The sequence below is a fragment of the Primulina tabacum genome, chromosome 14 (assembly GCF_025594145.1).
Source record: "Primulina tabacum isolate GXHZ01 chromosome 14, ASM2559414v2, whole genome shotgun sequence".
In the NCBI taxonomy this organism is placed as follows: domain Eukaryota; kingdom Viridiplantae; phylum Streptophyta; class Magnoliopsida; order Lamiales; family Gesneriaceae; genus Primulina; species Primulina tabacum.
Window position 1 is genome coordinate 34,728,198 of NC_134563.1, and position 20,884 is coordinate 34,749,081.

At 35.8% G+C, this 20,884-nt stretch overlaps 3 protein-coding genes across 3 annotated transcripts; 1 reads left to right on the forward strand and 2 right to left on the reverse strand.

The window, feature by feature from the left end:
• Positions 1-1,944: 1,944 nt before the first annotated feature.
• LOC142524204 (uncharacterized) lies at positions 1,945-11,090 on the forward strand. The gene is given in 19 exon segments (XM_075628040.1): positions 1,945-2,397; positions 3,139-3,208; positions 3,360-3,463; positions 3,465-3,948; positions 4,026-4,199; positions 4,296-4,409; positions 5,176-5,234; positions 5,453-5,519; positions 5,610-5,661; positions 5,761-5,853; positions 6,047-6,130; positions 6,497-6,918; positions 7,387-7,448; positions 8,212-8,281; positions 9,021-9,101; positions 9,204-9,305; positions 9,574-9,698; positions 9,914-10,034; positions 10,624-11,090. Coding segments are annotated over 19 exon segments (2,463 nt in total). The 5' UTR covers positions 1,945-2,329; the 3' UTR covers positions 10,735-11,090.
• A 1,882-nt stretch (positions 11,091-12,972) lies between these two features.
• On the reverse strand, positions 12,973-15,807 carry LOC142524120 (serine/threonine-protein kinase PBL27-like). Its single transcript, XM_075627886.1, has 5 exons — positions 15,645-15,807; positions 15,352-15,527; positions 14,712-14,892; positions 14,035-14,423; positions 12,973-13,326 (listed from the first exon to the last, which is right to left on the reverse strand). Exons 1-5 carry the CDS (start codon positions 15,805-15,807, stop codon positions 13,135-13,137), a joined length of 1,101 nt encoding a protein of 366 aa, XP_075484001.1. The 3' UTR covers positions 12,973-13,134.
• A 1,310-nt stretch (positions 15,808-17,117) lies between these two features.
• Positions 17,118-19,674, reverse strand: LOC142524119 (DEAD-box ATP-dependent RNA helicase 21-like). Its single transcript, XM_075627885.1, has one exon. It carries the CDS (start codon positions 19,612-19,614, stop codon positions 17,497-17,499), a length of 2,118 nt encoding a protein of 705 aa, XP_075484000.1. The 5' UTR covers positions 19,615-19,674; the 3' UTR covers positions 17,118-17,496.
• Between the last annotated feature and the right edge of the window lie 1,210 nt (positions 19,675-20,884).

Genomic DNA, 20,884 nt, shown 5'->3' on the forward strand with positions numbered 1-20,884 from the left:
GATATGATATAATATAAGTAATAAAACAAAAAAAAATCTTTTAATTATAAAACATCACAAAATAACTACATTACAATTGTTCTTTCGAATCTTCATATTTTGAAACTTTTGTACAATAGATTCATTATCAACAGTCATAAATATATCTTTCTCTACATAGACAACGAGATTATTATTCATCCAATCATCACTCATTCGATTGCGCAGCCCGTCTTTCACAATTTTCATGGCAGAAAAGACCCTCTCTACTGTCGCCGTTGCAACCAGTAGAATTAATGCCAATGTCAAAAGCTTATAAACCAATAGGTACACCATATTTTTCTTTGACATAATTAACTTCTCTGAAAGATCACCAAATCTTTTCAATCCTTGAAATGCTTTGTTAGAACGCATATCACATATATAGGTTTCAAGTTGATCATCAAGTGTGAGGAGATCAAATCTTGAAAAATCTTGTGGATAAATTTCAGCTAGTTGCATCAATTTTTTCTTGTCAAAAGCATAAAACAAGTTTTGTGGACACAAACAAGCTACACAATGGAGTAACTTTGTACCTGTCTATGAGAAACGATCATTTAACTCTTGAAGTTGCATGTCGATAACACCATGGAATAAATCCACACGATAATGATGCAAATTTGTCGCTTCTGGTGGATTACGATGGGGACGACCACGTGGTGCCCAACATGTAAACATAGCATCCATTTTGACAACATCAATGTAATGTTGCTCACAAAACCGGTGAACCTTTTCTAAAAATGAATCCCAACCATCATCTCATTTTTTGGAGTCAGGTGTTTGCATATTTGGCCCACTTATATTTATAAATACTATTATTTTTTTGGCCCATATTTATAAATACTATTAATTTTTTTTGGCCCAGTGTGGGCTGCCCACACTGGGCCTTAATAAGCTTCGCCCCTGGATGAGACTTATGTTGTTTTGGAAGGATACAGTATTGCTTCACGGTTCCTAAATCATGGTTGGACAGTATAAATAAGAGTAGGTCTATTGTTAACTCTATCGATATTCACAATAAAAAATAATACTCTTAGCATAGAAAATAATAATTTTTCATAGATGATATAACTAAGATATCCATATCATAAAATATGACTCGTGAGATCGTCTCACACAAATTTTTGCCTAAAATAGAGAGATCAGTTTTTGTCAAATTTTATTTAAAACTACCAAAATGCATGAAAATATTGATACGAGTAATAAAATTTTATTTTACAATATTCGGTTTCAATTAAAAGATAATATAAAATTTCAAGAAATGAATGATGTTGATTAAAAATAAGGTGATACTTTGCTTAAAAAAAAACAATAGATTGTGTCGGGTCGAGGATTTGCCTCATAAAACTGATTCATTAGAAGATATCTTATAAGTTTTTGAGTATTATATAATTAAACATAATATATATTTATTTCATATAAAAAATTTACACCGCTGCCAATTTGTATAAAGAATAATTAATTGACAATCCAAAGCAACATCCAAAATCCAAATCAAAGTAGAAATCTCATGAAAACAAAAATCAAAGTGAAAATGGGAAACATAATAATGCTTATATATAAATTAATAACAGCAGCATGTATTAAACATAAAGTGATGGATTTTGTTAGTTTTTTTTTCTATTTCTTTAAATTATTTTGATACAATATTTCTTTTAAAAAACACAGTATTAAGTATATGAATGTAACTATTATTTTTTAGTTAAATTTAAATTTCACGTCATTTTACCGTTGTTAAAAAAATTTCCTATTTTATTCACATTGATAAAATATTAAAATAAATATATTAAGGAAAATAAATAAAACATCAAAATTATATGTATGTGTGTATATATATATTATTTAAAAATGTGTGTATATATATATTATTTAAAAATTACATATATATATATTATTTAAAAATATAAATCGATGATTTTCAGATCTCTTTGATGGCCTTTTCTGTCTATAATTTTTTAGCCTTCAACTCGAATTCCGTGCTAAGAAACCACTCTCTCGCATGTAATTATGACGCCAAATTCGCAGTTTCCATGTGATGATTAAGCACCCCTCAACCCCCATCTTCCCCCACTCCCCAAACCCCACCCCTCTTCACACACTACACACCAAGTGTCCCGGCCTACTCTGTGGCATTGACTGTATCAAGAAAACAAGAAGGCATGAAGACCCATTTCAAATTTACACACTTTACGGTTTTTTCGGTGCAGAAATTTAAGGAATTGTGTTGAATAGATAAAAATCGGTTACAAACTTAAGTCCCATTGAATAAAGAAGAGATCTTTGGTAGATTGTGCTGGATTTTATTCCGATTATGAAGGCTAAAGGGGCGGCGGCGGCTGTATTGAACCCGAACCCTGTTGTTTCTTTTGATTACAAGAGGTATAGAACTGGCTACGTGCTGCCTTGTTTTCATCACTCGACGTGTCCATTTTCTTGATTTTTTTGGTATCATTTTCAGGAATTCTTGAATTGATCTCTGTGATCCGTCGCTCTACATTGTAGACTCTGCTTCCTATCATTCAGACATCTTTAAATAAAATTTCATCTTTCTATTTCTGACTATATTCGGATTTTCCAATTGTAGTGTGCTTGTTCTCTGGATCAATTACGTTTTGAAAGGAATTTAATATGAGAAAAATATCTGGTGAAACTGTTTTTTTTATGGGTCTTTTACTTCAGATTATACCGACAAAGTGTGAATATTTGTCATTCAGGTTTGATATTTGAATGTATATATATATTTACACTTTAAATGAGAGTGAATTTGCTCTATTTTTTTGAGAACACATAAGAATCTAGATGTAAAGGCGGGTCGTTATCTTTGTTAAAATTGTGATATTGATTCTACTATCTTCAGTTTTTCACCTGTTTTTTTCTGAATTCTTATGCTTGATCCAATGACAATGAAAAATAGACGTGGATATTTATTTTTTAAAGAATGGGAATTGTATGTTACTGGAAAAACAATTCAGCTAATATCTAGATCGGAGCTTTATCTAAAGTCTTGCTTTTACTTTGTTTTATGTTTATAAGTAATCAAAGCCTAAAAGAAAGCTTAAAGTCTCTGCCGCATAGCAGACAGAATTATTACTGAAGTTCAATTTCCTCAAAATTTTACAGGGATGCTTATGGGTTTGCAGTGAGACCTCAACATTTGCAAAGATACCGGGAGTATGCTAATATTTACAAGGTTTTGCCTCCTCTGAGCAAACTTAATCTTCTGAAACTCGGTGCCTTTTTAGTTAATTTGAGAAGAAAATAATTTTCGAAGTTGACATGTTTTTTTTGCTCACACTAATTAATAAAGGAAAAATATTCTTTTCAATTTGGCGTGGTTTTAGGAAGAGGAGGAGGAGAGATCAGATAGGTGGGAGGACTTCTTGGAAAGGCAAGCTGAGTCAGTTCAATTGGGTGGGAATCTCTCGGACAAAGATAATGCCAGTAAAGTCCAATGTTGAATCTACGAACGGAAAGAATGATGATTCTGATAGCAAGAAACCTAATTCCGATAGCTTTACTGAAGAAAACAAGAAAGTGCAGTCTACTACAGAGACAAAAATTCATTGTATCCAAATATGGACTGAGATCAGACCATCTCTCCGTGCCATCGAGGACATGATGAGCTGTCGCGTGACAGCAAAAATCAATTTGGTGAAAAAAGAACTAGCTTCCGTTGATGGAAAGCAGCTCCATGTAATCGAAGAAGCTAGGCCTGGAAAAGGAGCATCTGAAGATGATTCTGACGAAGAGTTTTATGATTTGGAGAGATCAGAGTCAGATCCCGTTCAAGACATCCCTTCATGTGACACTACTCATTCCCCTGCAACGGGTTCTACAGGCAATGAAACTTTTCTCAAATCTCTACCCCCTTGGAAGGAAGAACTACAATGTCTTGTTCAAGGAGGAGTCCCGATGGCGCTTAGGGGAGAGGTGTAGTAAACATTCTTGATTTTCAGTTTTGCTTTTTCTCTAGCACGTTTTATTCACTCTTTCGCTTCGACTTGCAGTTGTGGCAGGCCTTTGTTGGTGTTAGAAACCGTCGAATTGAGAGATACTATAGCGATCTGCTTGCTTCAGATATCAATGTAGAAAGCCAACATACGGCACCTGTGGACAAGATTCATGAGCCAAATCTAGGGCGTAGAGGTGTGCCTGAAAAATGGAAAGGGCAGATTGAGAAGGTTATTTATTCTGAACTTGTGAAGTTGCTGTACTAGTACTTTTAATTGCTTAAAATTTCACTTCCACAAGTAAACCTTGTTTCACTTGACATGCAGGATTTGCCTCGAACTTTTCCTGGGCATCCTGCTTTGGATGAGGATGGTAGAAATGCTTTAAGGCGCTTATTGACAGCATATGCTCGGCATAATCCCTCCGTGGGCTACTGCCAGGTATTTATATCAGGAAGATTTTTCTCATCTTTAACATGTCAGGCTCACGGAGATATGAGTGGCTAGATTTTAAAATACTTATCCTGACTGTTTCACTTTTTCTCATGATGGCCCATATATGCTCTATCCTGTTTGTCTAGTTCCCATTTTTGAAGTATACTCTTTTGTTTCTTCTGTTCTATTTTTTACTAGTGATTTATTAGAGGTGAGTTGGTTTTGGGGATGTTAATGAGGGTGGGGGTTGGGACTTGGCTTTAGGTCAAGGAAAGATGTTTTTATATTTTAGATTCACAAACGTGGCTCTGAATTTGATTAGGGGACCACAATTGTATTTCTGAGTGTTTATTTGACTACTTGTGCTATTCTGATCAACTCCACCAGCATTTCATTTTGTTTTATACTTGCAAGTTGTCGTTTTGTTCATTTGCAAGCATCTCATTATACTTGGGACAAAATCCATGGGATGATTGCTTGATTTTTCTTAACAACTCATTTATTGCCATTGCCGAAGCATTGAAGAGTCTTGTCGGTGTTTTGGTTTCTGTGTTGTTATTCATGGTTCCTCTACTTTCTTTCGAAAAGATTTTTAAGTGGAGGCTATTCATGTTTCCTATGCCACAAGATAAACCCATGTGGGTTTTTTTTTTAAAAAAAAAACATTTTGCATATTATATCTTTGATTCAATTTGCAATTTGAGCTCGTGAATCATCTTAAGAATATCTCTTGCTTTGTGGCATTGCTGATGTTTACTTCCAACTTATGCAGGCCATGAATTTCTTCGCTGGCTTGTTATTGCTTTTGATGCCAGAGGAAAATGCATTTTGGTTTGTTTCAATTATGGTTCACTTTTTTTGCTTGGTATTTCTTCTGTTTTTTTAAGAGGAGCTAACTATGCAAATAATCTTACTTTGCACATCAACTTTCATTTTACTATCTAATGGATGGATTATATATTTTATACATGGTTGATGTTATGTTTCCATGTCTTTGTCACGAACATGTAGTAAACTTTTCAGAATGTAAGAAGTTCCTTGATTTTCAGGACTTTAATGGGACTCCTAGATGACTATTTTGATGGGTATTATTCAGAAGAAATGATCGAGGCTCAGGTACTCCTTTTTGGTCTTTGATTAGGAGTTCTTACTATAGATTTAGATATGCATTTTGAAGATTTCATCTGTTGCATCACTTTTTGGCAGGTTGACCAACTTGTTCTTGAGGAGTTGGTCCGAGAAAAATTTCCAAAATTGGGTTTGTTCCTATTCAATAATTTGTTGTTCACAGCTATCTGAATCAGATTCTAACATAATCATGTCTTTCTGGTCCTCGTTAACTTTATATCTGCTGCAGTAAACCATCTGGATTACTTGGGAGTGCAGGTGGCATGGGTGGCTGGGCCGTGGTTTCTCTCAATATTTATGAACATGCTTCCATGGGAAAGTGGTCTGGTTCTTTGTCTCGAACATGCAAAGTTGATATAAATAACCTTTTGGCAGTTTAGATGCTACTGACTCTTATGTTATAATTGGCCGTATCACAAATATATGAACTCCCCTCCCTTTCTCCTTATTTACTTTAGAGCAATCGATTTTTTAGGAAGAAGCTTTATATCTGACTGAATTTTATCTTCTTTCAGTTCTTCGGGTCTGGGACGTGCTTTTATTTCAAGGAAATCGTGTAATGCTCTTTCGGACCGCACTTTCTTTAATGGAGTTATATGGTAATGGGTCATGACATTTTTTTTAATCATTTTGATAAATTTCCAGAAAATCTGTCATCCACATGTGATATCTCTATGTATAGCAGCTGCCTTGGTCTTTTGGTATACTTTCTTTATTCATAAAATAGCTATGCCACTAATTTATTTTATAATTTATAGTATTTCTTCAATAAATCATATGATGTGATGGATATATGTAATGTGTGAAACCTAATGTGTGCTCAGTTAATAGTACGTATAAATTAACATGTTAACATTTCTGTGTCTTACGTGTATAAACTTATGCTAACCATATGTGTCTTACGTGTATTAACTTATGCTTACCATTTTGCAGGATCAAACTTACCTTTGTTCAGTTTCGTGCAGGACCTGCATTAGTTACAACCAAGGATGCTGGAGATGCTGTTACTCTTCTTCAGTCATTAGCTGGCTCCACATTTGATAGCAGTCAACTTGTCTTGACGGCTTGCATGGGTTACCATAATGTTAACGAGACAAGATTACAGGACCTGAGAAATAAACACCGACCAGCTATCAAGGCTGTTTTAGAAGAAAGATCGAAGGGGGTTCGAATTTGGAAGGATTCCCAGGGCCTGGCTTCAAAATTGTACAGTTTCAAACAAGATCCTGGTTCAATGATGGTCGGTGCTGGTAAACCAGGACAATCAGATGTACAAACGAACAGTGGCGAGTCTCGCCTGGATGCTTCATCTGACAACGTGAATGGGTTGTATATGGGTTTAAATGGGAACGAGGAGATTGATTCTGTAAAAAATATTCAAGATCGGGTAGATATTCTTTTCAAGCCATATAATACCATGGTCCCTACCATAATGAGTTTATACCCTTTGTGTGACAAGAATTTTTAAAGTCTCCTTTACCTTGACTTGTCTGCTGTTGTTCCTGCATCATCTAATAGAAATATTAGGCATGAATCAGGTGTAGATATTTTTTAGGATGGAAATTTTTTATAATCCTATAAGTTGTTTTTGTTTTCAATTGTGTCGACTTGCTTACAAATCAACAAAAACACAATTCGGGAAAGGGTTATACTACATGAAAATGTTAAAATTTGATCCATATTGCTCCTCTTTTTCTCTTTCACAAAAATATTTTGGACGTTAAAAAAAGTTAGTTTTCTTTACGTGCAGTACTCTGTACAGATTGCTTGTTATACAGCATTGATCCTTTATTTTAAGTTAGTCACAAATGAGCTTATTGAAACCTTTTCAAGTTTTAAAATCTTCTCTACTCAGGTGGTATGGCTTAAGGTTGAATTGTGCAAGCTTCTGGAAGAAAAACAATCCGCTGAACTCAGGTGAACACAAGCTTTTATTTCTATCGAGTTTCATCTACTTCTACTGAAGTCTGAATGTGCGGTACCCTTGTCCCCACATGAGTTAACGATCAAATTTTAAAATGTTTTATAAAGGTTTGCAATGGACTTTTATAGTAACTTAGATCAACCAATTTCATAAAGTGAATACGGAATAGAAAAAGTAGTTGTAGTAGCCCATTGTGCAATCGTGTGTAGCTGGCCTGAGCCCGAGGTGTGACATGAAGGCAGTGTCCTCTCATTGTTTTCGTTCTATTGGGTAATTATTGTATGCTATAGAGGAGATAACATAGTAAGTTATCATATAATTTAGTTATTAATCCATAACACTCCTATAATAATAAAAATCCCATTATCTATCATGTTGATGCTTACAAGTTGGCATTCTAACTACCATCCATTTGTTGAATCAATCTGTCTCCATTTTGTTATATATTGATAAAGATTTGACTCTAAATCTTTATATAACTGATAGAGATTTAGAAGCAGATTATATAGAAATAGTAACTGATAGCCGATAGGTTAAAATTCTGGAATTTGAACAGTTTGTTCAAAACTTTGTTGAAAAGAACACTTCCTAATTAAATGCCTGAACATATTTGCTTATGGCCAGAATGTCATTTTTCCTGTTGACAAGTGATATAATTACCATGTTGGTAAAAATTTGTGCTAAATGAGTTGCATATCTATGATTGAATTACACTTCTTACTCATTAATTTTTACACCCCCGTATTTGTTGTACAGAGCCGAAGAACTAGAAACTGCATTGATGGAGATGGTTAAGCAGGACAATCGACGACAACTAAGTGCTAGGGTGTGTGACAATCTCTGTGAACTCATCTCCTGTGCTTGTGTATATATTTGGAAGCATGATCTAGAGGATGCATGCCGTTGATGACCCTCATCTTCCAAATTTACTTTATTTGTTTTTTTTCTTTTGATGGATATTTCTCTCGGTTCCTCTCCACGTGATTTTTTTTTTCTTTGCTAACTGGTGGATACCTAAATTTCAATCATATTCCTGGACCACTGATGACATATGAATGCTGCATAATTGATGACATAGGGTATTTTCATGGTGAAGTTTTGGGAAAGATACTTCTCTTTTAGAGTATTGACCGTATATTTAGGTTTGATAGATGATAGTGTATTTCCTTAATGATTTATGAATCTAACGAATGTTTTAAATTTGGCCTGATTTCTAATGCAAATATTTAAGTGGTGGCATCTTTATTTGTTATCTACCTTATAGCGGTACTTTCGATTGGACTAATCTATTGAGAGGATTGTTTCACTTTTGGCACTTAGGCGAGTGATTGCCTTGGTTCCTGGACGTAGCATGGTTAATGTGTATTCAAGATGTACAAAATATGGATATGAACTAACAATTTTCAAACTTCTTGTACTCCGTAGTCTCTGTAGTGGATAAGATCAGCAGTCTTTCAAAAATTTAACCAGTGATTTGTTTTGGATTGCGTCTTTACCTTTGAAATTTGCGTTGAATTGTCAAAGCGAATTTATGAGTATCCGATTTTGGCTTTTAACAAATTTAGGTTGAACAATTAGAGCGAGAGCTCTCTGAGCTTCAGCAGGCCTACGATGGTAAGCAGGAACAGGAAAACGCCATGCTTCTGGTAATAGTATTGCTATAAAATTCAGTGTAGAAAATGTAACTGATTCTTGATCTTGTAATTGTTCATTTAGTCATGGTGGTTAAATCTTTGGATTTTCTACAGATCTTAATGAGAGTAGAACAAGAACAGAAGGTGACCGAGGATGCTCGTAGATATGCTGAGCAAGATGCTGCTGCCCAGAGATATGCCTCTCAAGTGCTTCAGGTTTTACCTCCTTTGAGATTGCTTGCATACTTTTGTGATATATTGTTCTAAGCACTCATTGTAAAAATATTGGAAACAAAACCTGATGATATTATAAAAAGATAAATCCTTATTACCTCTTATAATTTGTTTTGTAATGAATTCTTCCAAATTTTCATTAATATGTTGACTTGTTTCAAAATTAATGCTTGCTTTGCCATAATTTGCTTTACTTTTTTTTTTAGCATTACTGTTTTAATTTTGGAGATAATGATATGGCCATGCACAGGAAAAATATGAAGAAGCAACTGCTGCTCTTGCGGAGATGGAACAGAGAGCCGTTATGGCAGAGTCCATGCTTGAGGCAACTTTACAGTACCAGTCTGGGCAAACCAAAACGCAACCTTCTCCACGGTATCTCACTAGTTTCCTCGATATAATTTTCTGTCAGTTTTAACCATTTGCAACTTCAACACCGATTTTATTTTGTATGTTGTGGTATGCATTTCTTGCATCTTTTTTCTGTCCTTCCAAAGTTTTGGTGCCCCTTTTCATTCTCCTCGCACTCTTCCTGTAAATTCCTTACTTTGGAAAAGAATTCGGTTTATCTGTGTGTGTGGTTTTTTCAGATCTACGCAACAAGATTCTTCTGTCATTCGAAGTAATCAAGATCCTTCTCCAGAAATTCAGGCAAGAAAAATAAGCTTACTATCTAGACCATTTGGGCTAGGATGGCGCGACAGGAACAAGGTAAGTCAGTGCTTCCACTTCTCTTTCGATGTTTAATATGATTTATATGTTCCATGGTTTTTTATATTGGTCGATTGTTTGGTGCTCATTACCCATCCGTGCTGCATTCGTAGTCTATTACTACCAGGTTCCATTAGTATTTCGATTATACATGTTTGTGTAACTAAGCTATGCTAGCTTTTAATATACTGAACTTGGACCTAATCACATCTACACTTTTTTGGAGGTTTGAGAAAACTAATGTTGCCATCCCTAGAGGAGTTCATTTAGCACATTTCCAAAAGTTTTAAAAAATTACGTCAACTCTTTTTGAATTCTTAACCCTACCCTGGCTAAAAGAAAAAAAGCACCGCGCACACACAGATTTGAATATTTAGGTCACAGGCAAATTGTAGCGTGTCATTTTAATTATTCAAGTCTTTTGATGTGTCTATATAATATACTATCATAAGTTTCTGTTCCAAGGGTCGGAACCGTGGCAATCTCTGGAATTTTTTGTTGGGATATTCGTATACGAACTATAGAAATAGCTATCAATTCCGACACTGACCACTTTCTGTAAAAAAAAAAAAAAACACTAACACAACAGGCAAAGTCAACGAGTGTTGAGGAACCCAATGATGGAAGAACATCAAACGAGGGACCGAGTTCAAGCACGGAACAGGAGAGAACAAATGATCATCCGGTCGAAGAGAAGTGAAAAAACACTTGAATGGTGATACTGTTGTCACAGGGATTACTCGTAAGAACCCTAAACCTTCGTTCTCGCGTCTCTTAAGAGACGTCATTTATCCAGGAAGGTGCTTCAAGAGCCATATGAAGATTCTGGTTCCGTTTGTTTAGCACATAAGAGGACAGATATAGATGGTTACTGTTTGTTTGTTCATTCGTTGACAACAATAGGTTGGTAAAGATCATAAGCAAAAGAGCTGTCTTGTCAAAGTTTAAGCCAAGTTTGTAAAGTCTTTGCTATAGCTAAGGTACTCGGATCTTCTTTATAGTAGTGGAATATGATAACAATAGTGATTGTTGAGTGAAAATTATTACATATTTTTGTTTTAAAAAAATTGCTTGGTTGGGATGGAATAGTGGTGGTGTTTGTTGTTTTTTGTGTCAGTCTTCCGTATTTCTTGGGCGAATTCTGCTTCATCACTTGAACATCATAAACTTGTAATCCTTCTTCTTCTTGAGTAGCATCACCCGCGTAAATTGTATCTTTCATTCTTTATTGATAACAATTCAAACATATGCATAATTGTACTAACGGAATGCTAGACTGAGGATCGTTGCCTAAGAAATTCTATGAAAACCCAAATATTTTTGGTGATGTAATTATTAATTGATCACATACATGTATATTATTTTTCAAATTTTTTGTATCATGTTAAATAATAAGAAATTCGGAAATATTAAAAAATTTTCTTAAGTCAACAAGTACGTGAAATTTGAAATCCAACTCAAGATATATAGTAATTTCGTAATTGAGGTTGGATATCAATGTAATTAGAAAGAAATATTGCGTAAAAGACAGTTTTATCAAAAAATAAGTTATCAAATTTCACTGCAATTTAGATATGTTATGAATATATATAAGAAATCAATCTATATTCAATCATCCAGTCCAAGGCCAAAATTTAAAATTTAAGTATACTTGGTGGACATTTCAATTTTTGACATGATATTATGTTTGGAAGAAGCATATCGAATTATGGAATAATTATCTCGAAATTTGAAAGAAGCATCTCGAAATTTTGGAAGGATTATCAACGAATTTTAATAAGATTTTCATTGCAACCCTATAAATACCACACATAGGTAATTCGAAATTTACATCATTCAAACACTCCATATTTTCGGAAAGTTGCTCTCCAAGTGCTGCTGAATTTTCGCAATCCAGGTTTTGTCGAGTAGCGAAGCTTTGCTGCAATCGAGATTCAAGGAGGATTCGAAAATCCTAGCCAAGAAGCAATGCCCTTCGCGTTTTTAGCATCCATATCTGAGGTAAGTGGGCTTGTTTTAAAATATATTGTGTATAAATTCTTTCATTTTTTAAAGTTTCGATCGAGCACCGTTATTCTGTTTCGACCCATTCTTGATATGATTATCATACATTCTATGTTTTGGCTTTTTGAGGATTCAACTGGATATGAATGAGACTCCCAAAACATGATAAATATGGCCCTTATACAGTGGGATTATAACTGTCATACGGCCTCGCCCCCTTAGAGGAGTGAAAATTGGAAACTAATATCAGTAAACCATGTAAAGTAAAGGAATCTCAGTGCCTAGGCCATGATATGCTTATGATATTAATTAAGTTATTCATTGTATGTTTTTATTCGAAGTTCATGTATATTTGTTATGTATGTGCTCGAACGGCCCTATTTGCTGCGTGACGACCATATCGCTCATCCATTACTCTCCCTCCTCAGATAAGCATGAATATCAAATAGAGGAAGATAACCAGTTTTGGGGCTGGTGATGGATGAATTTGATTCAACTTTATGTTCATTTTAGGTTCTATTTATTTTTCTGTTGTAAACGCTTCCACATAGTTTTTATCGTTTCAAGAATTTTAGTTGTAAATACAATTTTACGTTTGATTATGAGTTATAAACTGGTTTTTGGTTTATATTATACTACGAAACTTGTTGTTTTTTATTGTGTGATTGTAAAACAATGTCGATGTCGACTAAACCCGGTCTCGAGACTTGACAAATTCCATTTATTACCATAGCACAATCGGAATATCACAATTACATGAAAACAATCAACAATAGATCGATAATTCGTCAAAGCGTCAATTCCGATAATATAATTAAAGTCGAACATAAAATAATTTAATTAAATTGATTACATATCAGATTGTCCTCAATGAATACAACAATTATTTTAATTTCTCTAATACATATATTTAATATACTGTTAATTTTTCGTTATTCACTAATACATATATTTAATACACTGTTAATTTTTTGACTAATTATTTTAATTTCTCTCTTTGAATTATTTCCGTTCATCGACCATGTTTCAATACCTAAACTCCAACCACAACAACATCACCGCATGCAGCTTCGTGGCTTCAACCCCCAACCGGGGTTCAGTTCTGAGAAGCAATGTAATTTATGGGTGTAGCCACATCTGTCATGGAAGGTCGGGCGTCGGGATCGATCTGAAGGCACGTAGCAGCAGTAGCAAGAGCCTGATACAGGCCCCTAATTGGGTACCGACCTTGCAGCATGGGATCAGCCATCTGCATGAATTTTCTTCGATCTCCAAATAAAGAATGAGCCTGCAAAAGAGCAAGAGCAGTTAAAACGTCTGAGTTATATTCCGCAGGAATAACATGATTCCACGTATATTATAGACTTGCTCTATCAGGAATTCTCATTGTAGATCAGTCACCTGCTTAATCTGAGAACCCCAGCCACCCCTCTTAATTGGGTGCTAACTCTTGCTAGTGAAATTTACTGGCCATGCTTTTTCTTTTTATTAATCCAAAAGCGTTGTTCTTAAACGACGGAATCAATATGGATCCCCCACCACTAATATTACCAAGAAAAGGAAGTAGACGAGTCTCACCACAAAAAGTACAAAAGATGAATGCAATCTTACAAAAGGAAGACTAACTTGTTTCAATTTTTTATAAAGCACAAATGTGTGCTCGGGGAATTGTTTTCAAAAGAAATATATCTCCTTGTGGAAAAATATGAAAGAACATTACCAGCCAACAAGAAAAAATCTTCTAAATTTGGAATACAACTGGATTTTAATCCCGTTTGTCAAGATCAGATTAAATCAACTTGCAAAGATATCAAAGAGTTTAATTTATTCTATATTCTGTAATTCTACTACGGGTTAAGTCTGAGTGAGGACGCCAAAAATCGACATAGTCAAAGATCAGCATGCTTAAGCTAAGTCATAGCTTTCCCCTGTCTAATATGGGTAACAAAGAAGATCAATTATGTCTTACAAGAAAAAAAGTCCAAGAATCACGTACCCATAAAACTAAATCAGTCTCTCCAACAGCTCTTGAATTGTCGATGGCCTTTCTGCCAGTGATTATCTCCAGTAGGACAACTCCGTAACTGTAAACATCTGCTTTGACCGTAAGTCGTCCTGTCATTGCATATTCTGGTGCACGATAGCCATATGTTCCCTTAATTGTAGTAAATACTCGTGTTGCGTCATCATCCAGCAATTTGGCCAATCCAAAATCAGAGAGCTTGGGATGATACCCTTCACCGAGTAAAATATTTGAGCTCTTCACATTTCGGTGAATAACAGGTGGATTTGCCATATCATGCATATATGCCAAGCACTTTGCTACACCAACGGCTATTTTAATTCTCGTGTTCCAGTCAAGCGGTGCTTTCTCAGGTTGAAGGCCTGTAATGTGCAAGCATAGATTATTTTACAGGAATGTTCGGATAGAACTGTAGGTCAACTCAAGCATATTGTAAGCAACAAGGATGGTAAAATAAGAGACATGACAGAAGTTTTGTCAAAAAGTAGCCAAAGAATTTCCTAGTGAATGCTGTCATGGCCAGCAAATATTTTACATAAATGGCAACTTCAGAAAAAAATGGCACAAACAAGTGTTAGTTTAGTGAATGCTTCATCGCTTTGTTCTAATAACAAAAATGATAGATGCTGAAAGTGTCATGATCATTATACCATGTAGATGGTCATCCAAAGATCCAAATGGCATGTATTCATGAACTAAAAATCTATGGTCACCATCAGCACAATACCCTATGAGGTTCACCATGTTTGGGTGGTGAAATAAACTCAGCATCAACACTTCAATCAGACATTCCCGGTTCCCTTGCAAACCAATTTGCTTTACAGCCACGACCTACAAGAAAAAACACGCAGGGTTCTGGTTTTAGTGATCAAACTCTATGATGCATTGATAAAAGTTACATTTCATGAGTGTATTCGTGTGTATGAGAAAATTCAAAGGTGAATAAGAGGTGAGTGATACAACGTGAAAACACTCGAAGGCACCATGTACACAAAGAATCACATGAATTACTCCATTGCTTCAAGAAAACACATGTGACTGTTACATAATGTTAGAACGAGAGAGAATAGTAGTTTTCAACTCTCCAATATGGATGGACAGTGAAAAAGGTGCGAAACTTTATATTTTACTGAAAGCTTAGCACAGTATATATGGACAAGGATAAAAGCCAGCCTTCTCCGAACAGAATTTCAAAGCTATCTATATATGGAATAAGATGCATTCAATTACGAAAAGGAAGCATTTCTATCCAGATCTCTTCCTTAAAGCAGGTAAAAGTAACAAAAAAACCTGTTTACTGCCCTTAAGTCGACCTTTATACAACCTTCCAAATCCACCTTCACTCAAAATCAAATCTGCTCTAAAATCCTTAGTAGCAGCAGCCAATTCACGAAAAGTAAATGGGCGTGGACGGATATGAATCGATTCCTCATGATCCGTTGAAGCTTTTTTTATCTTCAGCTCTTCTGCAAGCGACACGAAAACCAATCAGATGGAAAAATAATCGACAGAAGATCAAGAAATAGTGGTGAATGGCCATCACATAACTATTGTCCGCTTTCAGTTTATAAAGAGAGATGGACCTTCAAGTCCTGAGAAGTCAAAGGGATCATCATTGAAGGAAGTAGAGCTCGATTCGGAGCAGGTGCTCGGACTCCTCGAGTGTTGGTGGAAAAGTTCCCAAAGCTGCTGTTTCTTCATTACTGCAGCCACCAGCCTCTCCCAGTTGTCGTACACCCGTGACATCTCCTCCCTCAAAGCTTCTAAGAAAACACTTCGTAATTCTTGTTTCTATCAGTTCAACTTTTAATGTCGGGAATCCATTTATCAGATGCTTGTTCGAGATCCTAGTTCTTGCTTCCTGTAAACAAATCCTTTGTCCATTTTTCAACGGTTCTAACAGCTGACATTAGACCATTCAATATAATTATGCGAGTAATTGCATGGCAGTTTCCTACTTATAATATTTGATTATCTTCTCTTATTACAAATGTTCATAACATAACAAACAAACGGCCGGCCAAAAAATGATCGATATCGGAGTTTCCGTTTTTTTTTAATTTTAAAATTTAGCCTTTCCCAAGGAAATTTATATCATTTTCATGAGAAATATAAGCAAAATATTGCCACAAACTAAAAACCAATAAAATTTTTTTCCCCTCACTATAAAATGAACAATAAGGATATTCACTTTTTCGCCAGGAAAATTATGATTTTGAGATCGAACTTTTACGCGATCTATTTATCAAAAACTCGTGAGCCACCTTGTAAGTTTATTGTTTATTTATAAAGTGAGTATATGTTCATTGAACTATTACGATACTTGAAAATTGATATATTAAATAAAAATTACCGAAAAGATACAATAAAAATATTCAGTCCTAAAAGTCCCGAATAATTCTTATTTTATCTAAAAAATAATTATTCTAACGCATTTGAAGCCAAAAAATCTAAAAATATCGGAATTCTTAATTTTGTTCCCAAATACCCTTTATCAGGTTGATTAAAATCAACTAAAATTTAACAAAAAAAATTATTAATTAAATGATATATTTTTCGATTAATTAGATACACAAGTGATAGAATTTTTATAATAATTCAATACAATTAAAATAAATAAGAATTTTAAAGTTAAACAAAATGAATTAGATTATAAAATTGTGCAGCAACTTGACATTTTGCTCAAACTTATTTCGTCAATATCGGACTATAATATGCCTTTTGTTAAGTTGAAACAAAATAAATCATGTGCGAGCACACACTCATGCTAAGTAGCTAACTGAATAATAATAGTAAATAAAATAACAAAAATAAATGTTGTTAATTAATTATTAAATATTTGGAATAAAATAATAAGCCGAAATTAAAACATACCTTAGAAAAGAAATAATAAAAAAACGTCTCTTCATCGGCATAAGTGCAAACGAATACCAAGACGATCTTGGTTAGCACAAATAACTCTGTTCTATGAAATTTAACATAGTACAGAGCGATGCACAATTTAAAGCAGTGTCCCATATGCATTACGTCTAAATAATCCCAAGGCCTAAAACAAATTACACAAAAATCATATGACTAAAGCATCAACAACAATTTAATATCAAGAATATCAGCTGGTACTATGTTTAAAGTACAAGATAATGAATCACAATGGCTTTAAAGAAAATCACAGAATAGGAGATGATAGTGGCAACTAGCATAGAGATAATGTCAAAATACATACATTTCATACATTTCCTCGATCACACGCAAAAAAAAAAAAATTGGTATCACATAGGCACAATATAGCATGGAAGGAATGATAAAAATAACTGGTACCATAAATTCCACCCCAGAAACTCATATTTCTATAATCAATCGTGCTTCTTTTGCGAGCCAGCAAGCTTGGATCCATGGAGAAGTAGTGTTGCTGAATGATACTTCCAAGTTACTACATCAATTGGCATAAACCATGTCATTCCGCCTGGCTGGTCTGTCAGGAATGGAACCTGGTTTAAACTTCGAGGCTTCATGTCTTGCAAGCTCCGGAGGAACAGGACTGTTGCTCTGAATTAGCATTTGCTTGAGATCGTAAAAAACTTCTGTGTCATGTAGAGTCAAGAATGTTGTAGCTACACCAGTCTTCCCAGCACGACCGGTTCTCCCGATACGGTGGGTGTAGGCTTCAATATTGCCAGGCATGTCATGGTTTATGACATGCGCCACATCAGGTATATCAATACCACGTCCTGCAACATCAGTAGCAACCAATACATTGTATCGCTTGGTCCTAAAACCTTCAAGGCTTATTTCTCTCTGTTCTTGTGACTTTCCACCATGCAATGTGGTCACTCGGTAACCTTCTTTATCCAATGTTTTTGCAACATTGTCAGCAACCTTTTTCGTGTTAACAAACACAATAGCTGTCTTATCTGCTAGTTCATCCAGCAATTTTTTCAATCTATGCATTTTATCATTCTCCTTCATCATCATAACATGTTGAGAAATGAGCTCGGTGGCTTTTCCTGCTGTGCCGATATTGACAACAACTGGATTTCTCAAGTACTTCCTTGCCAGCCGCTCTACAGCTGGTGGCATAGTAGCACTGAACATATAAGTAGTTCTATAAATCCTTTTCTCATCAAGTTCTTCATCTTCGTTCTCTGGTTTCAAGTTACTCGAAGGCATGGCATCTAATACTCCGACAACTTGTGGTTCAAAACCCATATCAATCATTCGGTCAGCCTCATCAAGAACAACATAATTACACTGATTCAACACCGCATACCGCCTTTCCAAACAGTCAATAAGACGTCCAGGCGTTGCAATCACTACTTCACATCCTTGCCTAATCCTAAACCCCTGTTCTTCTATGGATTGCCCGCCTACAATAGACACAACCTTGATTCCCAAATAATGAGCAAATTTGACAGTCTCATCCTCGATCTGTTGTGCAAGCTCACGTGTAGGAGCCATAACAACAGCATAAGGCCCCTCAGCATCATTCTCCTCACTCATCGGAGGAAGTCTACTTATGTAAGTCAACATAGGAAGAACAAATGCAGCCGTTTTACCTGAACCAGTCTCAGCAATGCCAATGACATCTCTCTGCTGCAGTCCGAGGGGAATGGCAGCCATCTGAATGGGAGATGGAGTTTTGTAACCAGCCCTTTCGACAGCCTTCAACAATTCAGGAGTCAACTTGCTTTCAGCCCAGCTCCTCATAGGACGCGGAATTCTTGAACCCTTGTAAGAAATGTTGAAATCTTCTCTGAAAATTCTCCAGTCCCTCTCCGTCATCTCCTCGAGCTTCTTCTCAGACCAATGTCTATCAACCCTCATATCAAACGTATCATATGAATCAGCAGCAAGCTCCTTCTTCTTTTGAGCAGCAGCTTCCTCACGTGTCTCCTCAGTCCCTTCCTTCTTGCGAATCTCATCACGAAGCTCCTTCTCGTTCATAGCAGCAAGTTTTTTCTGCTCCCTGCGGTCCATTCCAGCACGAAGTCCACGGCCAAAGAGGAGACGGGCTTCATGAGGATTCTGGTAAAGGGAATTCATGTCACGAGATGTGTCCTCAGTGTTTTCCCAGTCGAAGGAGAATCGGAACTTCTCACTTGGTTTAATAACCCGTTTCTTAGGTTTTTTCGATCCCAAGTACTGCTCCTTAATAGCAGCAAGCTCAACTTCACGCTCCCTCTCAGCCAATTTCTCCAATCGAGCACGGTCCCGCGCCTTATGTTCTTCCTCTCGTTCTTTCTCTCTGTTTCGACGCTCGTTGTACCTGTCCCTCTCCCGCTCACGCTCGCGCTCGCGCTCGCTCTCCCTATCCCTGTCCCTATCCCTATCCCTATCCCTATCCCGTTTCCGACGCTCATAATCCCAGTCACGGTCTCGATCACCTGAAGATGGCGGTTTTGACTCATCTCCATCGTTGGATTGAAGGAGGAGCTCAGAGCGACGCTTCAGTTGAGCAACTTCTTCCTCGCGTCGTTGCAGGGCAAGTTTCTGACGCTCCTCTTTGGTCAGAAAAACCGGCTTCTTCGCGACGTCTGCTTTGTCGTTGGATGCCATCGGAATTCAACAACTGAAACAGGAATTTAGGGTTCTGCAAAGGTTCGGTGATCTCAGGAGAACAGAAAAAAATCCGATGGGCCCAAATAAATACTAAGCCCACAAATTGCACGGCAATTTATAACTTAAACACGGCCCCTTTGATTTTCTTTTTCTTTTTGTTCTACTCCCCTCGCTCGTCAAAATTTTTTAAAAACATATTGAATAGGTATATTGTGAGACGGTTTTTCGAATTTTTATATGTGATACGGGTCAACTCTACCGATATTCACAATAAAAACTAATACTCTTAGCATAAAAAATAATATTTTTCATGGATGACACAAATAAAAGATCTGTCTCACAAAATACGACCCGTGAGACCGCTCGAACAATTTTTTTACCAAAAATGTTATCATAATTTTTTTCCCACACTGATCCATATCTTTTAATTATAACCATTATTTTTGCCTTCATTTTCCATTACTTTTTAAAATATATATTATTATTATTATTAGAATTCTATTATAATCTTCTAAAATTTAAAATAATCGTATACTGTAATTATTGACCATGCTCTTATTTATCGAAAATAAAGCCCAAATGTACTTTTTTTTTAATAGAAACTTCGATATAATTCACTTCTCATTAATTATTTTTTTTTTTAACATAATGAATCGATTACTTTCAATTAATTTTTCTAATCTTGTCTCTATTTCTAGACAAAATTCCACAAATAATTCTTTCTTTATTAAGAACTTAAATAATTTAGTTTTTTTTTTTTAAAGTCTCGAATTTCCTACAAGAAAGGTTGTCATTTACAACATCGTCGTATTTCGGATGTGGTGATACCCTGTAAAGGTCCGGGTTAATGGTGACCCATTTTCGGGTTAATGATGACCCGAGTTATCGGTTGAATAGCCCGGATCAGAAGCCAGCTGCCTGGGCACTTCTTCTCCACCCGGTTTCTCATACAGGTACCCAGGTAACCAACTACCCAGGCCACCTCGAGAATTGCACCACACTCGAGTGTGATCGATACAGGCAGTCTAATCCGTCAGAACCACTTGGGTTTGGAGTGTCCGAGAAATCATCAGAAGCTAGTATGATAAACCGACTTAGTAGGTGGTGTGGTAATCAAGGTAACTACCCATTCTTTCACTATAAATAGCAGGTATTAAAGTCATTTAATGAAATCTTTGAACTAAAAGCACTTACATATTTCCTCTCAAATATTACTTGTATTCATCAAAAAAGCTTGCTGACTTAAGCATCGGAGTGACCACGCCGG